The 15,244-nt window shown below is 40.5% G+C and overlaps 1 protein-coding gene across 16 annotated transcripts in view; it reads right to left on the reverse strand.

Moving 5' to 3' along the window:
- PSD3 (pleckstrin and Sec7 domain containing 3) overlaps positions 1-15,244 on the reverse strand; it is a 728,752-nt gene that overhangs the window by 402,745 nt on the left and 310,763 nt on the right. For all 16 annotated transcript variants that reach the window (XM_063816241.1, XM_024345060.3, XM_024345058.3 and 13 more), the window contains one exon: positions 3,555-3,663. In XM_063816241.1, coding sequence (XP_063672311.1) covers positions 3,555-3,663 — 109 coding nt within the window. The remainder of the gene's footprint in view (positions 1-3,554; positions 3,664-15,244) is intronic.

Below are 15,244 nucleotides of genomic sequence, written 5' to 3' on the forward strand. Positions count from 1 at the left end.
TACTAAGAGGACTGCACTAAAGCCAAGACTTCTCATGGGCTATGAGAGAGACTGGATTTTTAACCGGATTCTAAATCATCTCAGCTATGTGCCTTTAGTCATGTTCTTTAATACCTCTGAAGCTCATTTTCCTCACCTACTTGTTTTTAAAAGTCTGTAAACTCTTCACCTTACCTTAGGAGGCCCTACATGGTATGGCCCTTTTCTAAATGGTAATCTTTCTGAACTTATCTCTCAGTGATGATGTCTGCAGACTAACCAGGCTAGTCTTCCCCAGTTCGTCAAACAATTTCTATTTCCTGCTCATGCCATTTCTGCAATTTGAAATGCTCTCCCCACAAAACTCTAATATTCAGAATTCTAGTCATCCTTCAAGACCAAGTTCAACTTCCACTTCCTCCATGAAGTTATCACCAGACAAAGTAAATGTGATCATTCTTCCTTGCTAGTCACTTGGAGACATATTGTTTCTTCTTAGCTAAAGAATAAGAAACTTATGAGTAAGAACCATGTCTTCCACGTCTTTGCACCTTCAATATGCCCAACACAAGTAACCTGCACATAGGTGCTCATTAAATGTATTTGTTCAACAATGCATGCATCCTGTCACACCTACAGCATAACATCACACCAGGAGCAACTACTACCAACCATTTTTACCAAGGCAAATAAGAAACAAAAGGTTTAAAGTGTCATTTTGGTTTGCCTCGGCTATGATATATCTGAGCTGCTGATACAGGGAAAACTACTCAAAACCCATGAGTAAGGAAGAACCAAACTCACTCACCAAATAAGGCAAAGAACTATGTAGACATTTGGTATTATCTCTACATAGTTAAGGAAAAATCAGTTTTATTATAGTCAAAAAAAAAAGCTTAATTAGCAAAAAAAATCACAGTGTCACATTCAAAGTTATGTCTACGCCAAGGAGTTTTATTTTTTAAATTTGTTGTTTACTTTTTGAGACAGAGTCTCACTCAGTCATCCAGGCTGAAGTGTAGTGGCATGATCTCGGCTCACTGCAACTTCTGCCTCCTGGGCTCAAATGATTCTCGTGCCTCAGCCTCCCGAGTAGCTAGAATTACAGGCACATGTCACCATGGCCAGCTAATTTTTATATTTTTAGTAGAGACAGGCTTTCACCATGTTGGCCAGGCTGGTCTCAAACTCCTGACCTCTGGCGATCCATCCGCCTCTGCCTCCCAAAGTGTTGGGATTAGAGGTGTGAGCAACTATGCCAGGCCAATGCCAAAGAGTTTTCAAAAGTCTTGGGATAACTATAATCAGTACCCTGTCAGGGAAAGAGTAAACAGATGATTAGGTACCTCAAACTTCAAGCCCAGAATAGTTAGGTATTTATGATGCATGACAAACAGCATAAATGGCTACAATACATGTGAAGTATAAGAGATATACTACGAAACACATTCTCCTCTAAATTAGGACATTGTGATAAAAGCCAAATGATTTTTAAAAATAATTTAGCTGTTTTTTTTACTGTATCTAAGAGTCCCCAACTATTAAGATATCTAATAAATATTCACTTTTTAAGCTAAAAGAAGTTATTATATGGCTGTGTATACACTGCCTTCTTGGTATCCTCAAATATTCTGGAGTTATTAAATAATCCCATCTAACATGTGAGTCAAAAATGTGTAGTTCATACTTGGGTTTCTTCAGCTGAGCAACAGCTGTATGTATTAAGTCAGATTCTTGGTCTTCCCAAAACAAAAATAAGTATCAGATAATAATAAAGCTGAAAAATTAAGGATTGCACTTTTAATATCAGCCTCAAAGGTCAGGGATATGATGATGCTGGTGATGGTTATCACAATAATTAACAGCAGCAAACACTTTTATAGCACTTATTACATACCAAGCATGACTCTAAGATCCTTTTTTTTTTTTTTTTTTTTTTTTTTTTGAGACGGAGTCTTGCTCTATCGCCCAGGCTGGAATGCAGTGGCGTGATCTTGGCTCACTGCAAGCTCTGCCTCTCGGGTTCATGCCATTCTCCTGCCTTAGCCTCCCGAGTAGCTGTGACTACAGGCACCTGCCACCGCGCCCGGCTAATTTTTTTTTTTAGTAGAGATGGGACATGACTCTAAGATCTTTATAAATGTCAACTTATTTCATTCTCAAAAGAATTCTAAGACATAAGTCACTATAATCCCATTTTACAGATGAGAAAACTGAGCCACAAATAAGTTGGATAGCTTTGCAAGGTCACACAGTTTATAAGTTACAAGGGCAGGTTCAAACTCAAGAAGTCTAGATCCAGAACTCAGAGAATATTAACCACATGCAACAGCCTTTTCCAATCTAATTCTCAAGATATGCTAATATCCCCTTTATCATCGGTTTTCCATAAAATTACACATTTTGAAATTCAATACAAAGCTATTTGCATTTTTATCTTGTACCTCCTTCTAGGAAAATGCCTTCAAAAAAGTATTGCATTAACAGGATGAGCTCTGCGGTCAGGCAAACTTGCCTTATACTCCTGGCTCTGCTGTGTGAGTGATTGTGACTGGGAGAAGATTACTTCAGATCCCTCATCTGGAAAATCGGGATAACGGTACCAACTTATAAGGTGATTATGATGATTAGCATAGTGCCTTACCACACAGTAAGTAATCTAGTAGGTTAATTATTACTGTAATTAGCACTAGTAATAGTTCTATTTGTTCTAAATTTACCTGTTTCAAATTGAAAAATGTTGCTTCTAGTTCCAGAATACTAAATTTGATAACTAGATTAGGCCAATACTAAAAAGTATTAAAAATAAACAAGAGCTACAATAACCTCCAAAGTAAACACTGCAGTGTCTGAAAATCGTTGTGGAAATGTTTCCTAATAATATATTTTGTTAGTGAAAAACAAGCACCAAGGGCTGGGCACAGTGGCTCACATCTGTAAACTCAGTGTTTTGCGGGGCTGAGGCAGGAGGATGGCTTGAGGCCAGGAGTTTGAGACCAGCCTAGGCAGCATAGCCAGACCCTGTCTCTTAAAAAAAAAAAAAAAAAAGAAAAAAAGTATTTTTTTAATTAGTCAGGTGTGGTGGCATATGCCTGTAGTCCCAGCTAGTTGGGAGGCTGAGGCAGAAGGATCATTTGAGCCTGGAGGTCAAGGCTGCAGTAAGCTAGGATGGTGCCACTGCATGCCAGCTTGGATGACAGAGCAAGACTTTGTCTCAAAAACTTTGTCTCAAAAAAAAAAAAAAAAAAAACCACCAAAAATACATTAGTCAATATATACAACAATGGTAACTATGGAAAACTCTTATGAAAACTGGTTAATTCTTGGAATTTCAAATATCATAAGCTGAGAATTCTTCAAACCAAGAACATGACTTGAAATTACCAAGAATAGGCCACAAGAATTACATGAAATATTTGCGGATTCTACATCTTGGGAAGATTGTTTTGATGAATAATTAGGGCAAGCAGGTTTCACAGAGGGAAGAAGAAAGTAATGCAGGTGGAGAAAAATCACTTTGAAATCACAGCTCTTCATATAGTTTACCTGGGAGAGGGATATGAGGAAATACTTACTAGTATCTGGAGTTTTCCCTTCAGGTCTGCCAAATAAAAATTCATATTTGGCCTTGGCAACACTCTGGGAATGTGCAGATGCATTGTTCACCCAAACAAATGTCTCTGCCTGCAAAATGAGAACAAAACAAAGACACATTTAAAATACATCATAAAAAAACACATCATAAAACAAATTATCCAACATGAGATTGGTAAAGTAATTATGACATATGTACTCAAAGCTATCTAACCATTCAAAATGAAACATGAAAAGTGTAACATGAAAAGAATCAGAATACAAACTATCACTGCATGATTATAGCTATATAAAAAATGTATACATATAAACATCTATAGGGAAGTCAGAGGAAAATAAAAAGGATGGCTTGATTGGGAGGCTGAATTATGGTCGGTTTTTAAAAAAATTAACTTAATGTTACTTTTCTGCAATTAGAAAACTATATTTTGGCTGGACGCGGTAGCTCACACCTATAATCTCAGCACTTTGGGAAGCCAAAGCAGGTGGATCACGATGTCAGGAGTTCGAGACCAGCCTGACCTACATGGTGAAACCCCATCTCTACTAAAAATACAAAAATTAGCCGGGTGTGGTGGTTCCTGTAATCTCAGCTACTCTGGAGGCTGAGGCAAGAGAATCACTTGAACCAGGGAGGCAGAGGCTACAGTGAGCCAAGATCGTGCCACTGCACTCCAGCCTGGGTGACAGAGCTACACTCCATTTCAAAAAAAAAAAAAAAGAAACAAAACTGTATTTTGTTTTTAAACACATCATTTTCCAAGTGATTATCATCACCCACAGTCCATAACAAGAATATTTCTTTGTGTGGCTTCTGTTAAAGTACACCAACAAAAAAACCAGTCTTTCCCCAAAATAGATCACATTTTTATATAATCAGGAACACCATTCAGCCGAACAGGGCATGGAACAGAACTGCCAGGCATCCCATTTATACTGATTGTCCTACATTTCAACATCTGTCCCAGGGTCCTGTGTAATTCCTAAATTCCCTTATTTGAAACAAGAACTACAAAAGTGATGGTGAAAGTGGTACATCCTAACTCTGAACTCCTAAGACCTCCTTCCTCGCTGTTTTAGGCAACTGTCAAAAATCAGGAGTGTCTCTGTTCTCCAGCTGAGGACTAATTAAAAACAAGTAGAAAGGAAAAAAATTTCAAGACACAAAGAAATTTGACCTAGCACAGTCAGGGAGGCCTTCTTTTGCCTCTTTACTCTGAACCTAAACATTAACCAGGATACAGATATCACCCGTACTGGTTTCTACCCACTGGTTATGAGACATCATCTTTTCTCATGTCTGAACAGTGACTGACCATTCACTTTGGGGGAGAGAAGCGTGAAGGGTTTTATCAGCAACCCAGTAACTATTTCAAAGAGGGAAATGTTAGTATTTCTATTCTATGCTTTGGAGTAGAAATGACTGACAGTACTAGGAAGACCCAATCACACCTCCATCACCCTACTGGAGACAGGTTCAGGGGGCAGACCCCACTTTGTTCTTCAATACCAAGAGCAAAGAGCTAGCGTGCACAACATTCAGATAGCAATTTCTTAAAAGAGCTCCACAATCACTTAATGTTCATAACACATCAAATGTATCGGTCTGAAAAAGGTGCATACTCCTCTTGGTGTTACGTGTTTGATAATCACAGGTTGTTAATTATCCTTTTCCCCAATAGAGAGGAAATATTAATTTTTTGAAGTGTTTGGGGAGCTTCAGGCTAGTAAAAGAGGAACTCGGCCAAGGGGCTGCCACATAAGGTGCCCTAATTTGGGCAGGTGGTTAGGGAAAGCTCTCTGAGAAACTAACGCCTGCAGAGATGAGAAATATGACAGGCTGGGGAAGGTCAGTGACATATTGGCGGGAAGGCCATACGCATGGCCTTAAGGCATGGAAGGATGGATGAGGCTACTCAGATAACTGAGAGAAAGCCAAAGTGGCCACAGAAGAGCAGGTGAGTGGGCAAGTTTAGAGACTTGCAGGATGAAGAGTGTAGCTCAAGGAAAGGACAGAGCATTTTGATGGGTTTGATGGGAAGCCACTGAAGCGTTTTACGGGATACAGTGATTCATTTGCATTTTAAAAGATTATTCATTTACACTTTTAAAAGATCATATGGGTGTTACATGGAAAATGAATTGGAGTGAGACAAGAAGCAGCAGAGATACCAGCTAGAAATCCAAACAAGAACAGGGAAGTTTGGAGGAATAGGCAAAAGTGGATGAATTAAAATATATTTTGTAGGAAGAATTACACAGTTTTCTGATAAACTGGATTTAAAGAATGAGGGAAAGGGGCCGGGCACAGTGGCTCATGCCTTTAATCTTAGCACTCTGGGAGGCTGGGGTGGGCGCACCACTTGAGGTCAGGAGTTCGAGACCAGCCTGGCCAACATGGCAAAACCCTGTCTCTACTAAAAAATACAAAAATTGGCCAGGCGTGGAGCCATGCACCTGTGATCCCAGCTACTCAGGAGGCTAAGGCAGGAGAATCGCTTGAACCTGGGACGTGGAGGTTGCAGTGAGCCGCGACGGCGCCATTGCACTCCAGCCTAGGCGACAAAAGCGAAACTCCGTCTCAAACAAAAAAAAAAAAAAAAGAGGGAAAGGGGAGATTAAGGATAATTAGAATAGATACTAACCACTTACTCCGTGCCAGGCACTGTTCTAATGTAATACATGGAATATCTCATTTAATGCTCAGAACAATCCTATGAGGTGGGGGCTACTGTCATCCCCATCTTATAGGTGGAAAAAAGAAGGCAATGAGAGGCTAAATAACTTTTCCAAAGATATATAGATCCTAGATTCACACCCGAGCAGTCCAAATCTAGAACTCGTGGCATTGCGGATGACTCCCAGGAATCTGGCTTGAACAACCAGGTGCATGTATTGAGAATGGGGAGACTAGAGAAGAAACAGTATCAATAGCCTACATTTGGGCTTCCAAGTGATCCCCCAAGGACTGATTAAAACATCAGAAAAGAACATTTTAAAAAAGGAATCCATTACAGGGGTGCTAGAAAATAAGAAAAGATGCCATCTATAAAGCAAAAGTTTCAAGAAATTCCAAGAAGACAAATTTTTGCTTAGAATCTCAACTTTAAGGCCGAGAACTGTTCTCTAAAGCAAGGCTCCCCTTGAGCAAGGATTCTTAACCTCAGGTCCGTGGGGAAGCAAGTGTCAATCAAGAGAATTCTGGAAGTTCATGAAGCTGGGGAGGGGGTGATTTATATATTCATTTGCATTTACCTTTAGATGAAATTTAGCATGTTTTCAAATACAAATGTAAGCAACAAACCAGAGTATTGGTAGCAATAACTATAACTTGTCATCAATAGAAATTCATCATTTTCATATCATCTAACAGTTACTACAGATATTTGGAAATATGTATACTCGTCCCTAGTTTGAAACGATAATAGTTACTGGACTCACCATTAAATCTTGTTATCAATAAAGAAACATGGCTTTTTTTTTTTTTTAGAGATGGGATCTAGATATGTTGCTCTGACTGGACTCAAACTCTTGACCTCCAGCAATCCTCCTGCCTAAGCCTCCTGAGAAGTTGGGATACATATATTATCATACCACAAATGTAATATTTTGGTAGCCAATCAAATTGGTTTCTTTTGCAACTCTATCTACATTATTGTATGCATTTAAAATGCATTATTCTGACAAAAGATCTAGAATTTTATCAGACTATCAAGAGGAGCCTGCTCAAGACTATTGTTTCTCAAACTGCATCTTATGACCCATTAGTGGCTTGTAAAATCACTTTAGCGGATCATGACCACATTTTTATATCAATAAGTTTATACACACATATGTATTTAATAGAATAAAAGTAAAAATACCAGAGCAGAAAACACATTGTAAGATAAGCACTGTTTCATGGAACGTCTAAGTCACACGTGCATGTGAGTGTGTGTGCTGAGTCATGATTAAAAGTGTATTTCTCAAGGTTGCTCATGACTGAAACTGTTTGAAACATACTACCCTAGAGTGGTTCTCAAAATTTATCATGAATTAGCATCACCTACAGCACCAAGTAAAACAGGTACTGCTGGGGTCCATCCCAGAGTCTCTGATGCCGTAGGTCTGAGGTGGGGCCTGAGAATCTGCATTTTCTAACAATTTTTCAGGTGATGCTGATGTTGCTGGTCCAGGAACCATCTTTTTTGTGAACCACTGCTCTCGACCAATGGTCTTCATACTCTGTTGTATATATGAATCACCTGGAATCTTGTTAAAACATAAACTGAGCAGGTTAAGGTGGGGCCTGTGACTCCGCATTCCTAAAAGTTCCCTGGTGACCCTGATCCACAGACCAGCTTTGAGGAGCAAGGCTTGAAGGCGCTAAAGCTTCAGAGTGAAGCAGTGTTCAAAGTATGCTCAAGACTATCACAAAAGTGAAACATTTTTTAAAAGGGACTGCTCAACCTAGAAGTAAAATTCACTAAAGGGCTCTGCTTAATAAAGTGCTCCATTAACATACTCCACCTAGCTAAATAATGTAAAATTCATTCTGCTTGCATTTGTGTGGAGGCTAAAGTAACTCTATCTTGGAAGCTAACATGCCATGTTGACTTCTGATTAACCCCAGTTCTGGGAATGCCTCTGAGATTTCCAATTTATCTACTGTTTCTTGAGTAATGGCACATACTTACAGTAAATCCTGCCCTTACATCAAATTCCTACCTATTCCCTCCGAAGCATGTGTGCCCCTTCCCTATGGGATATAATCCCTGGGTCTGGGGTATAATGGCGTGGAGATCTATCCGTTTTGCAGTTGCCCAAAACCACGCTTCTGTCTGTCAGTTCCCAAATAAAACACCCTATAACAACAGTCTGGACCTGTCTGCCTTCTGCTTTGGTTTCTCAGCTCCACCTGCACTGGGGGGTTGTTCTTACCAAACAATTAGTTATTCTTGAAGCTGTGAGCTCCTATTGATACATCCTCTTCCCATGGCAAGGCTTATAAATCTTTACTGATCTCTCCAATAATTAATGCAGGTCTTTGAAAACTGTATTGTTAAAACAATCAGATCAATGAAAGACCCACATAATTCAGACTACTATTTCCTTTGGCATTACTAACTGAATAAAATATATTCTTTTGTTTCATCACAGTTGTTTTTACGAACATAAATCTCCTTAAGAAGTATGGAACATGAAACATTAGCAGATGGACTGATGGTCAGGTGATCAGACTTAAATCTCGGCTCGATAGTACCACGCAGTCTCACACAAATGCTTCATGTTTGGGCTTCAGCTTCCCTATTGATAAAAAGTGTTACTCAAATTTATCTCTCAGGTCTCCTTGAATTCTGAAGCACAATGATTCTTCACACTTCTGAACCAGCTTCACAGACACTTCACTACGGAGCAGTAACATCTTTTCCTTGTGATAAAATTACAATGGCACGATCCCCAAAACACACCCTGTATTTAAAGATGCAAGCCCACCATTAAATGGATGGGACAAACAAAATCTCAACCTTACATTTGATATGACTTTTCACATTTACAAAGAATTACATTCACGTTATCCAACTCGCAACATTACCGATTATAATTACCAATTTTAGACACAAGATAAGCACTACTGATGTAGAATGACTTTTTTTTTTTTTTTTTTTTTGAGATGACAGCGTCTCACTCTGTCACCCAGGCTGGAGTGCAATGGTGCAATCTTGGCTCACTACAACCTCCGCCTCCCGGGTTCAAGTGATTCTCCTGCCTCAGCCTCCAGAATAGCTGGGATTACAAGCACGCATCACCGTGCCTGGCTAATTTTTGTATTTTTAGTAGAGACAGGGTTTCACCATGTTGGCCAGGCTAGTCTCAAACTCCTGACCTCAGGTGATCCGCCCGCCTCGGCCTCCCAAAGTGCTGGGATTACAACAGGCGTGAGCTAACACGCCCAGCCTAGAATGGTTCTTTTAATTAATTGTTTAGCTGTAAAAAAATCAAAAAGACAAAGCAGAAAGCTACAGGCAAATTTTAGAAGTAAAAGTGGTTTTCAGTTGATTTGGGAAGGGAATGATGGGGCTAGAGGAGTGAGAAGGGAGAAAAAGGTTAAGAGTAGAGTTTGAGAAAGGTGGCATGCTCCTTCATTTCCTTAATTATTTCAACTTCAGTATGATTTTCAGAGAATCTGAAAGCCTCCAAGTCAGCCAGTGAGTATTATAATGAAAAAATTAAACACTAAATTAAAGACTATAAAATAATATTTCATGACTCACTCAAAACTAACACTTGGTTCCAACAGTCACACTCTGCACTTGATCCTGCTCAATCCTATCTGCTCCCATTGCCCAGCAGAAGCCAGGCCCATGGAAGCAGGGCGCCACGCACAACTTAAGTGCAGGCAGGGACAAGACGCTCAAGGCTAATGCTGCAAAAGGCAACAGTTAGGCGTTACGGGCTGAATTGTGTCCCCCCAAGATTTATATGTTGAAGTCCTAACCCCCAGTACCTCAAATGTAACTGTGTTTGGAGATAAGGTCTTTAAAGAGATAATTAGGTTAAAATGAAATCAGTAGAGTGTGTCCTAACTTAACATGACAAATGTCTTCATATGAAAAGATGAGGACAGGCACACACAGAGAAAAGACCATGTGAAGACACAGGGAGAAGGTGGCCATCTGCAAGACAAAGAGAGAGGCCTCAGAAGAAAGCAACCCTTCCAACTTTGATCTCGAATTTCTGCTCTCTAGAACTGTAAGAAAATTAATTTCTGTTGTTTCAGTGCCCTATTTATGGTACTTTATTACAGCAGCCTAGTTAACTATTACTTTAGGAAAGGCTACAGATTGGAGGGCAAAAGGAAAATTCTCCAGGATGACAGGTAACAAGCCCCTGCTATTCCCTTTTAATAAGTAAAAGGGTCTGGATGAGAAGGTATATCCTTGCACCAGCCCACACAGGAGGAATGTGGACTTGAAGACATGCAAAGTTGTAAAAGGAGGTGAATCATTCATTCTAGCCAAAAACAGCGATGTGTAATACTCTAATCCAGTGGTTTTCCCAGCTGTGTACATGAGAATCCTAAGATTCAAAGAAGCTGCCTGGGTATAGAGACAGGGTAGCTGCAAAGATCAACAAAGGAGGCATGGTGAAAAAGACTCTTGTTCACTCAACCCCACACCACTTTTGCAACCACAGTAGTTCCATTTCTGTTTTAAAGATTCAAGTTCTATAACAGGTTTATGGGGAAGGGAGACATCCAATGTAAAAAGGAAAAAGAAAAAGTTTTTAAAAATCACTATTGTTTATTTCTGGGTAAGATGGCAAAATAAATATACACATTTGCATTTGCCCTCATCCAAAGCTACTAAAAGCACAGTAAAGAGATTCTTCTTATAAAAGCACAAATCCACAGGAAATAGAATAAGAAAAATGACATTTTTGAAGCAAATGATCTAGTGATAACTGACACAGGAGACCACAGGAAAACCTGGAGAAGGAAAAGAACAATTCAATACACCCCACAAGACATCCAAAGGACAAGGGAATGAGGGAGCCTGGTAAACTCTTGAAGTGAAGGAAAAGGGAGTGGCTTAGATAACAGAGGACTATTCACAAGGAATGGTTATCAAGCACTTAAGTCCTCAGATCCCTGCCTCCACTACACTGGGAGACAGCCCCTCCCCTACTCATGTAAAACAATAGTTTTATTAACTAGAGAGATTTTTCAAAGAGCACTCTGGCCTAGGGGACACCACACACTACTGAAGTTAAAGATACCATAGCGGAAACTGGGATTTGTATGCTGGATGTTAAGATGCTTAGATTTCTTCACTCACCAAGCTAATGAAATTATGGCACCCTATACTTTACCATGCAAGCAGGAGACCGGAAGAGTTTTCATTGAGGAATGCAGCTAGACCAAGAAGGAAAACCTACAAAATTAAGTCAGGACTCTACTAGTAAATAACTTAACCAGATCCTCCTACAGTGAAGCTTAGAGCTTCCACTTGGCTATTACCACCCCACTACTATATCACATTATACTCCTTAACTTTCATGACTATGATGGTTTTGAAAGTTTCAGGCCAGTTATTTTACAGAATGTTCTTCAACTTGGGCTTATCTTCATGTTTCATGAGGCTGTTCTTCTCTTTGCACCCTATCAGTGGCACATGCTTTCACTTTGTCCAATTACAGATCACATTCACTTTGATCTGCCAGGTTTCACCACTGAGAAATCTTTTTAAGTTGACTTAAAAAGTTTAAGCCGGCCGGGCATGGTGGCTCACGCCTGCAATCCCAGCACTTTGGGAGGCCAAGGTGGGCAGATGACCGGAGGTCAGGAGTTTGAGACCAGCCTGGCCAACATGGTGAAACCCCCATCTCTAATAAAAATACAAAAATTAGCCAGGTGTTGTGGTGCATGCCTGTAATCCCAGCTACTTGGGAGGCTGAGCGAGGAGAATCACTTGAACCCAGGAGGTGGAGGCTGCAGTGAGCCAAGATTGAGCTACTGCATTCCAGCCTGGGTGACAGAGTGAGACTCCATCTCAAAATAAATAAATAAAGTTTAAGTCAGCTTAAACTTTTTCTCTTAGTAACAAATTATTACGCTGTGGAAAGGCACTTAGGAACTATGTAAATATCTTGTTTCACATCAAACTTTCCATTTATAATTTTATTTATTTTTATCAGAACAGGCTGAATTTATTGCTTTTTTATTTCAGTGCTCAAATTGCCCAGTTGGGACTGACAGAAGCCTCTTCACGTTGGCTTCTGTGTCTTTTGACATGTCCCCATTATTCTCTGAGCATTTATTTACTTTCTCACGCCACAGAATGTTCCATGCTTCTCTTATATTTTCCATCTGCCCTAGAATGAGCCATTTTATTTTAAAACAAAACTGGTTCCTTTCGATGAAAAATATTCTTTAGATCTAAGACCTCAACACTAGCTGTGCTTACTGTTATTGGAGAGTAGCTGCTTATAGGTCAGCTAGGGAATTTCAGACAGACACACACACACACATATGTACACACACACATTCACACTCACTGTGGTAGACTAAATAAAGGTCCTCCCCCACAAAATGTCTACATTCTAATCCCTGGAACCTGTGAATGTCACCTTACATGGCATAGCCTTTGAAGATGTGATTAAATTAAATTTCTGGGCATGGGAGGGCTATCTTGGATTAGCCAAGTAACCCTAAATGCCATCACATGTATCCTTATAAGAGGGAAGAAAAGAAAGATATGAGGCAGAAGAGAAGAGTCATGAGACAGAGGCATAGAAAAGTAGAGCCAGAGATGAGATACTACAACACTGGCTTTGAAGATGGAGGAAGGGGCTGTGAGCCAAGGAATGCAAGAAATGTAGCTCTAGAGTCTAGAAATGGCAAAGAAACAGATTATCCTCTGGCACCTTGATTTTAGCCCCTAAGACTCCTTTCCGACTTCTAATCTCCAAAACTTGAAGAGAATAAATCTCTGTTGCTTTAAGCCACCAAGTTTGTGATACTTTCTTCCAGCAGCTATAGGAAACCAATACAGATAAACAGAAATATACACAAATACACACTTTATATCTACATCATCTCTACATCTACCTTATCTAATAAAAAACCATAAGTCAGCTGGGCATGGTGGCTCACACCTGTAATCCCAGCACTTTGGGAGGCCCAGGTGGGCGGATTACTTGAGGTCAGGAGTTTGAGACCAGCCTGGTCAACATGGTGAAATCCCATCTCTACAAAAATACAAAAATTAGCCAGGTGCAGTGGTGCACACTTGTAATCCCAGCTGCTCAGGAGGCTGAGACAGGAGAATCGCTTGAACCCGGGAAGTGGAGGCTGCAGTGAGCCGAGATCGCGCCATGCACTCCAGCCTGGGCGAAAGAGCGAGACTCCATCTCCAAAAAATATAAATAAATAAGTTCACATTCATATTTTTCCATAAATGTATTTCTGCTGCTTTCAAGTACAAATGAGTCATTAATGAGATAATCACAAGACTAACATGTAACTTGTTACTCCACCTGTACTGTTCCTTGTTAGCACAGATCATCCAAATACACTTTGCTCTCCCTCTATAATTAAGACTTTCCACTATAATTAAAAATTTTTTATTGCTGAAAAACAAAGAGAACTATCCATTCCCTCAGTTTATCTGGCAATAAAGAGGAAGATTCAAGTCCTAGCATGTGTAGCATTTTTTCCTTTAAAAATATATTTGAGGCCAGGTGCGGTGGCTCATGCTGTAATCTCAATGGTTTGGGAGGTCAAACTGAGAGGATTGCCTGAGGCCAGGAGTTCGAGACTAGCCTGTGCAATACAGCCAGACCCCTGTCCAAAAAAATAAAAAATAAAAAAATCAGCCAGGCAGAGTGTCATGCACCCATAGTCCCCACTACTCAGGAGCGTGAGGGAGGAGAATCACTTGAGTCCAGGAGGTTGAGGCTGTAGTGAGCTATGATTGTGCCACTGCACTCCAGCCTGGGCATGGAACAACACCTTGTTTCAACAAATAATAACATTAAATAATAAAATAAATAAAATTTTCCAGGCATGGTGGCTAACGCCTGTAATCCTAGCATTTTGGGAGGCCGAGGTGGGTGGATCACCTGAGGTCAGGAGTTCAAGACGAGCCTGACCAATATGGTGAAACCCCGTCTCTACTAAAAAAAAAATACAAAAGTTAGCTAGGCGTTGGGGGGAGTGCCAGTAATCCCAGATACTTGGGAGGTTGGGACAGGAGAATTGCTTGAACCTGGGAGACGAAGGTTGCAGTGAGCCGAGATTGTGCCACTGCACTCCAGCCTGCGCAACAGAGCAAGACTCCATCTCAAAAAATAAAAAATACAATAAAATAAATAAAATATATTATAAAATAAAATTAAATAATAAAATATAAATATATATTTGACATATACCTGCACATAAACAAATGGGGAAGATGCTTGTGCTTGGGCCAAAGGGGATGGCCCACGTATTCCCTACAACCAGTCCCTCGTCCCCTCACAGACTAACTGGATAGATATTCCAAAAGTCAGTAACAACATCAAATAAAAAAGTAAAACTGGGACAGAATGCCTCTCAAGAGTAGAGAGCTTCTGGGACAAAACAGCCAGGAAACAAACCGGGTAGCTGAAAGGCCCCATCTTTAATTTGTGAAGGTTAGAAACAGCATGGAAACCAAAGGGCAAAGCAGGAAATGGACCACCAGCCTAGGGAGAAGACGTCGGCAAAAAGCAACCTCGGTCCTCACCCAGTCATCATGCAGCCCCGCTGCCAGCTTGTTTTTAATTGTGTGAGCACCAGACCAATAACTGAATTCATGGCCTTTTTAAAAGCCCCTGGAGGTCCATTCACATTTTCCCACCAGCTGCTCTCTTCACTCTGTCCATTTCCAGTGTGAAAGACGGTCCCTGGGACAAGGGGAAGCCAGGGTTCTGCTGCTCCTCCAGGCAAGGGGTCAGGGAGCAGCGGCCACATGGGGTGGCGGGGGGCCCAGAGCAGAGCCGCAGTGGCACGAGCTGGCTTCCATCGACACACATGTGAAGGCAGAGGAAAAGACAAGAAAGCATGCCTTTAACAGGCCCAAACGAATCTTCCTTCCTTCCTAACAGGCCCAACCTTCATGTTGGGCCCATTTTCGTTGTCCTTTAACCAGATGGGAAGATTCTATCCCCC

Source organism: Pan troglodytes, chromosome 7, assembly GCF_028858775.2.
Source record: "Pan troglodytes isolate AG18354 chromosome 7, NHGRI_mPanTro3-v2.0_pri, whole genome shotgun sequence".
Lineage (NCBI taxonomy): Eukaryota > Metazoa > Chordata > Mammalia > Primates > Hominidae > Pan > Pan troglodytes.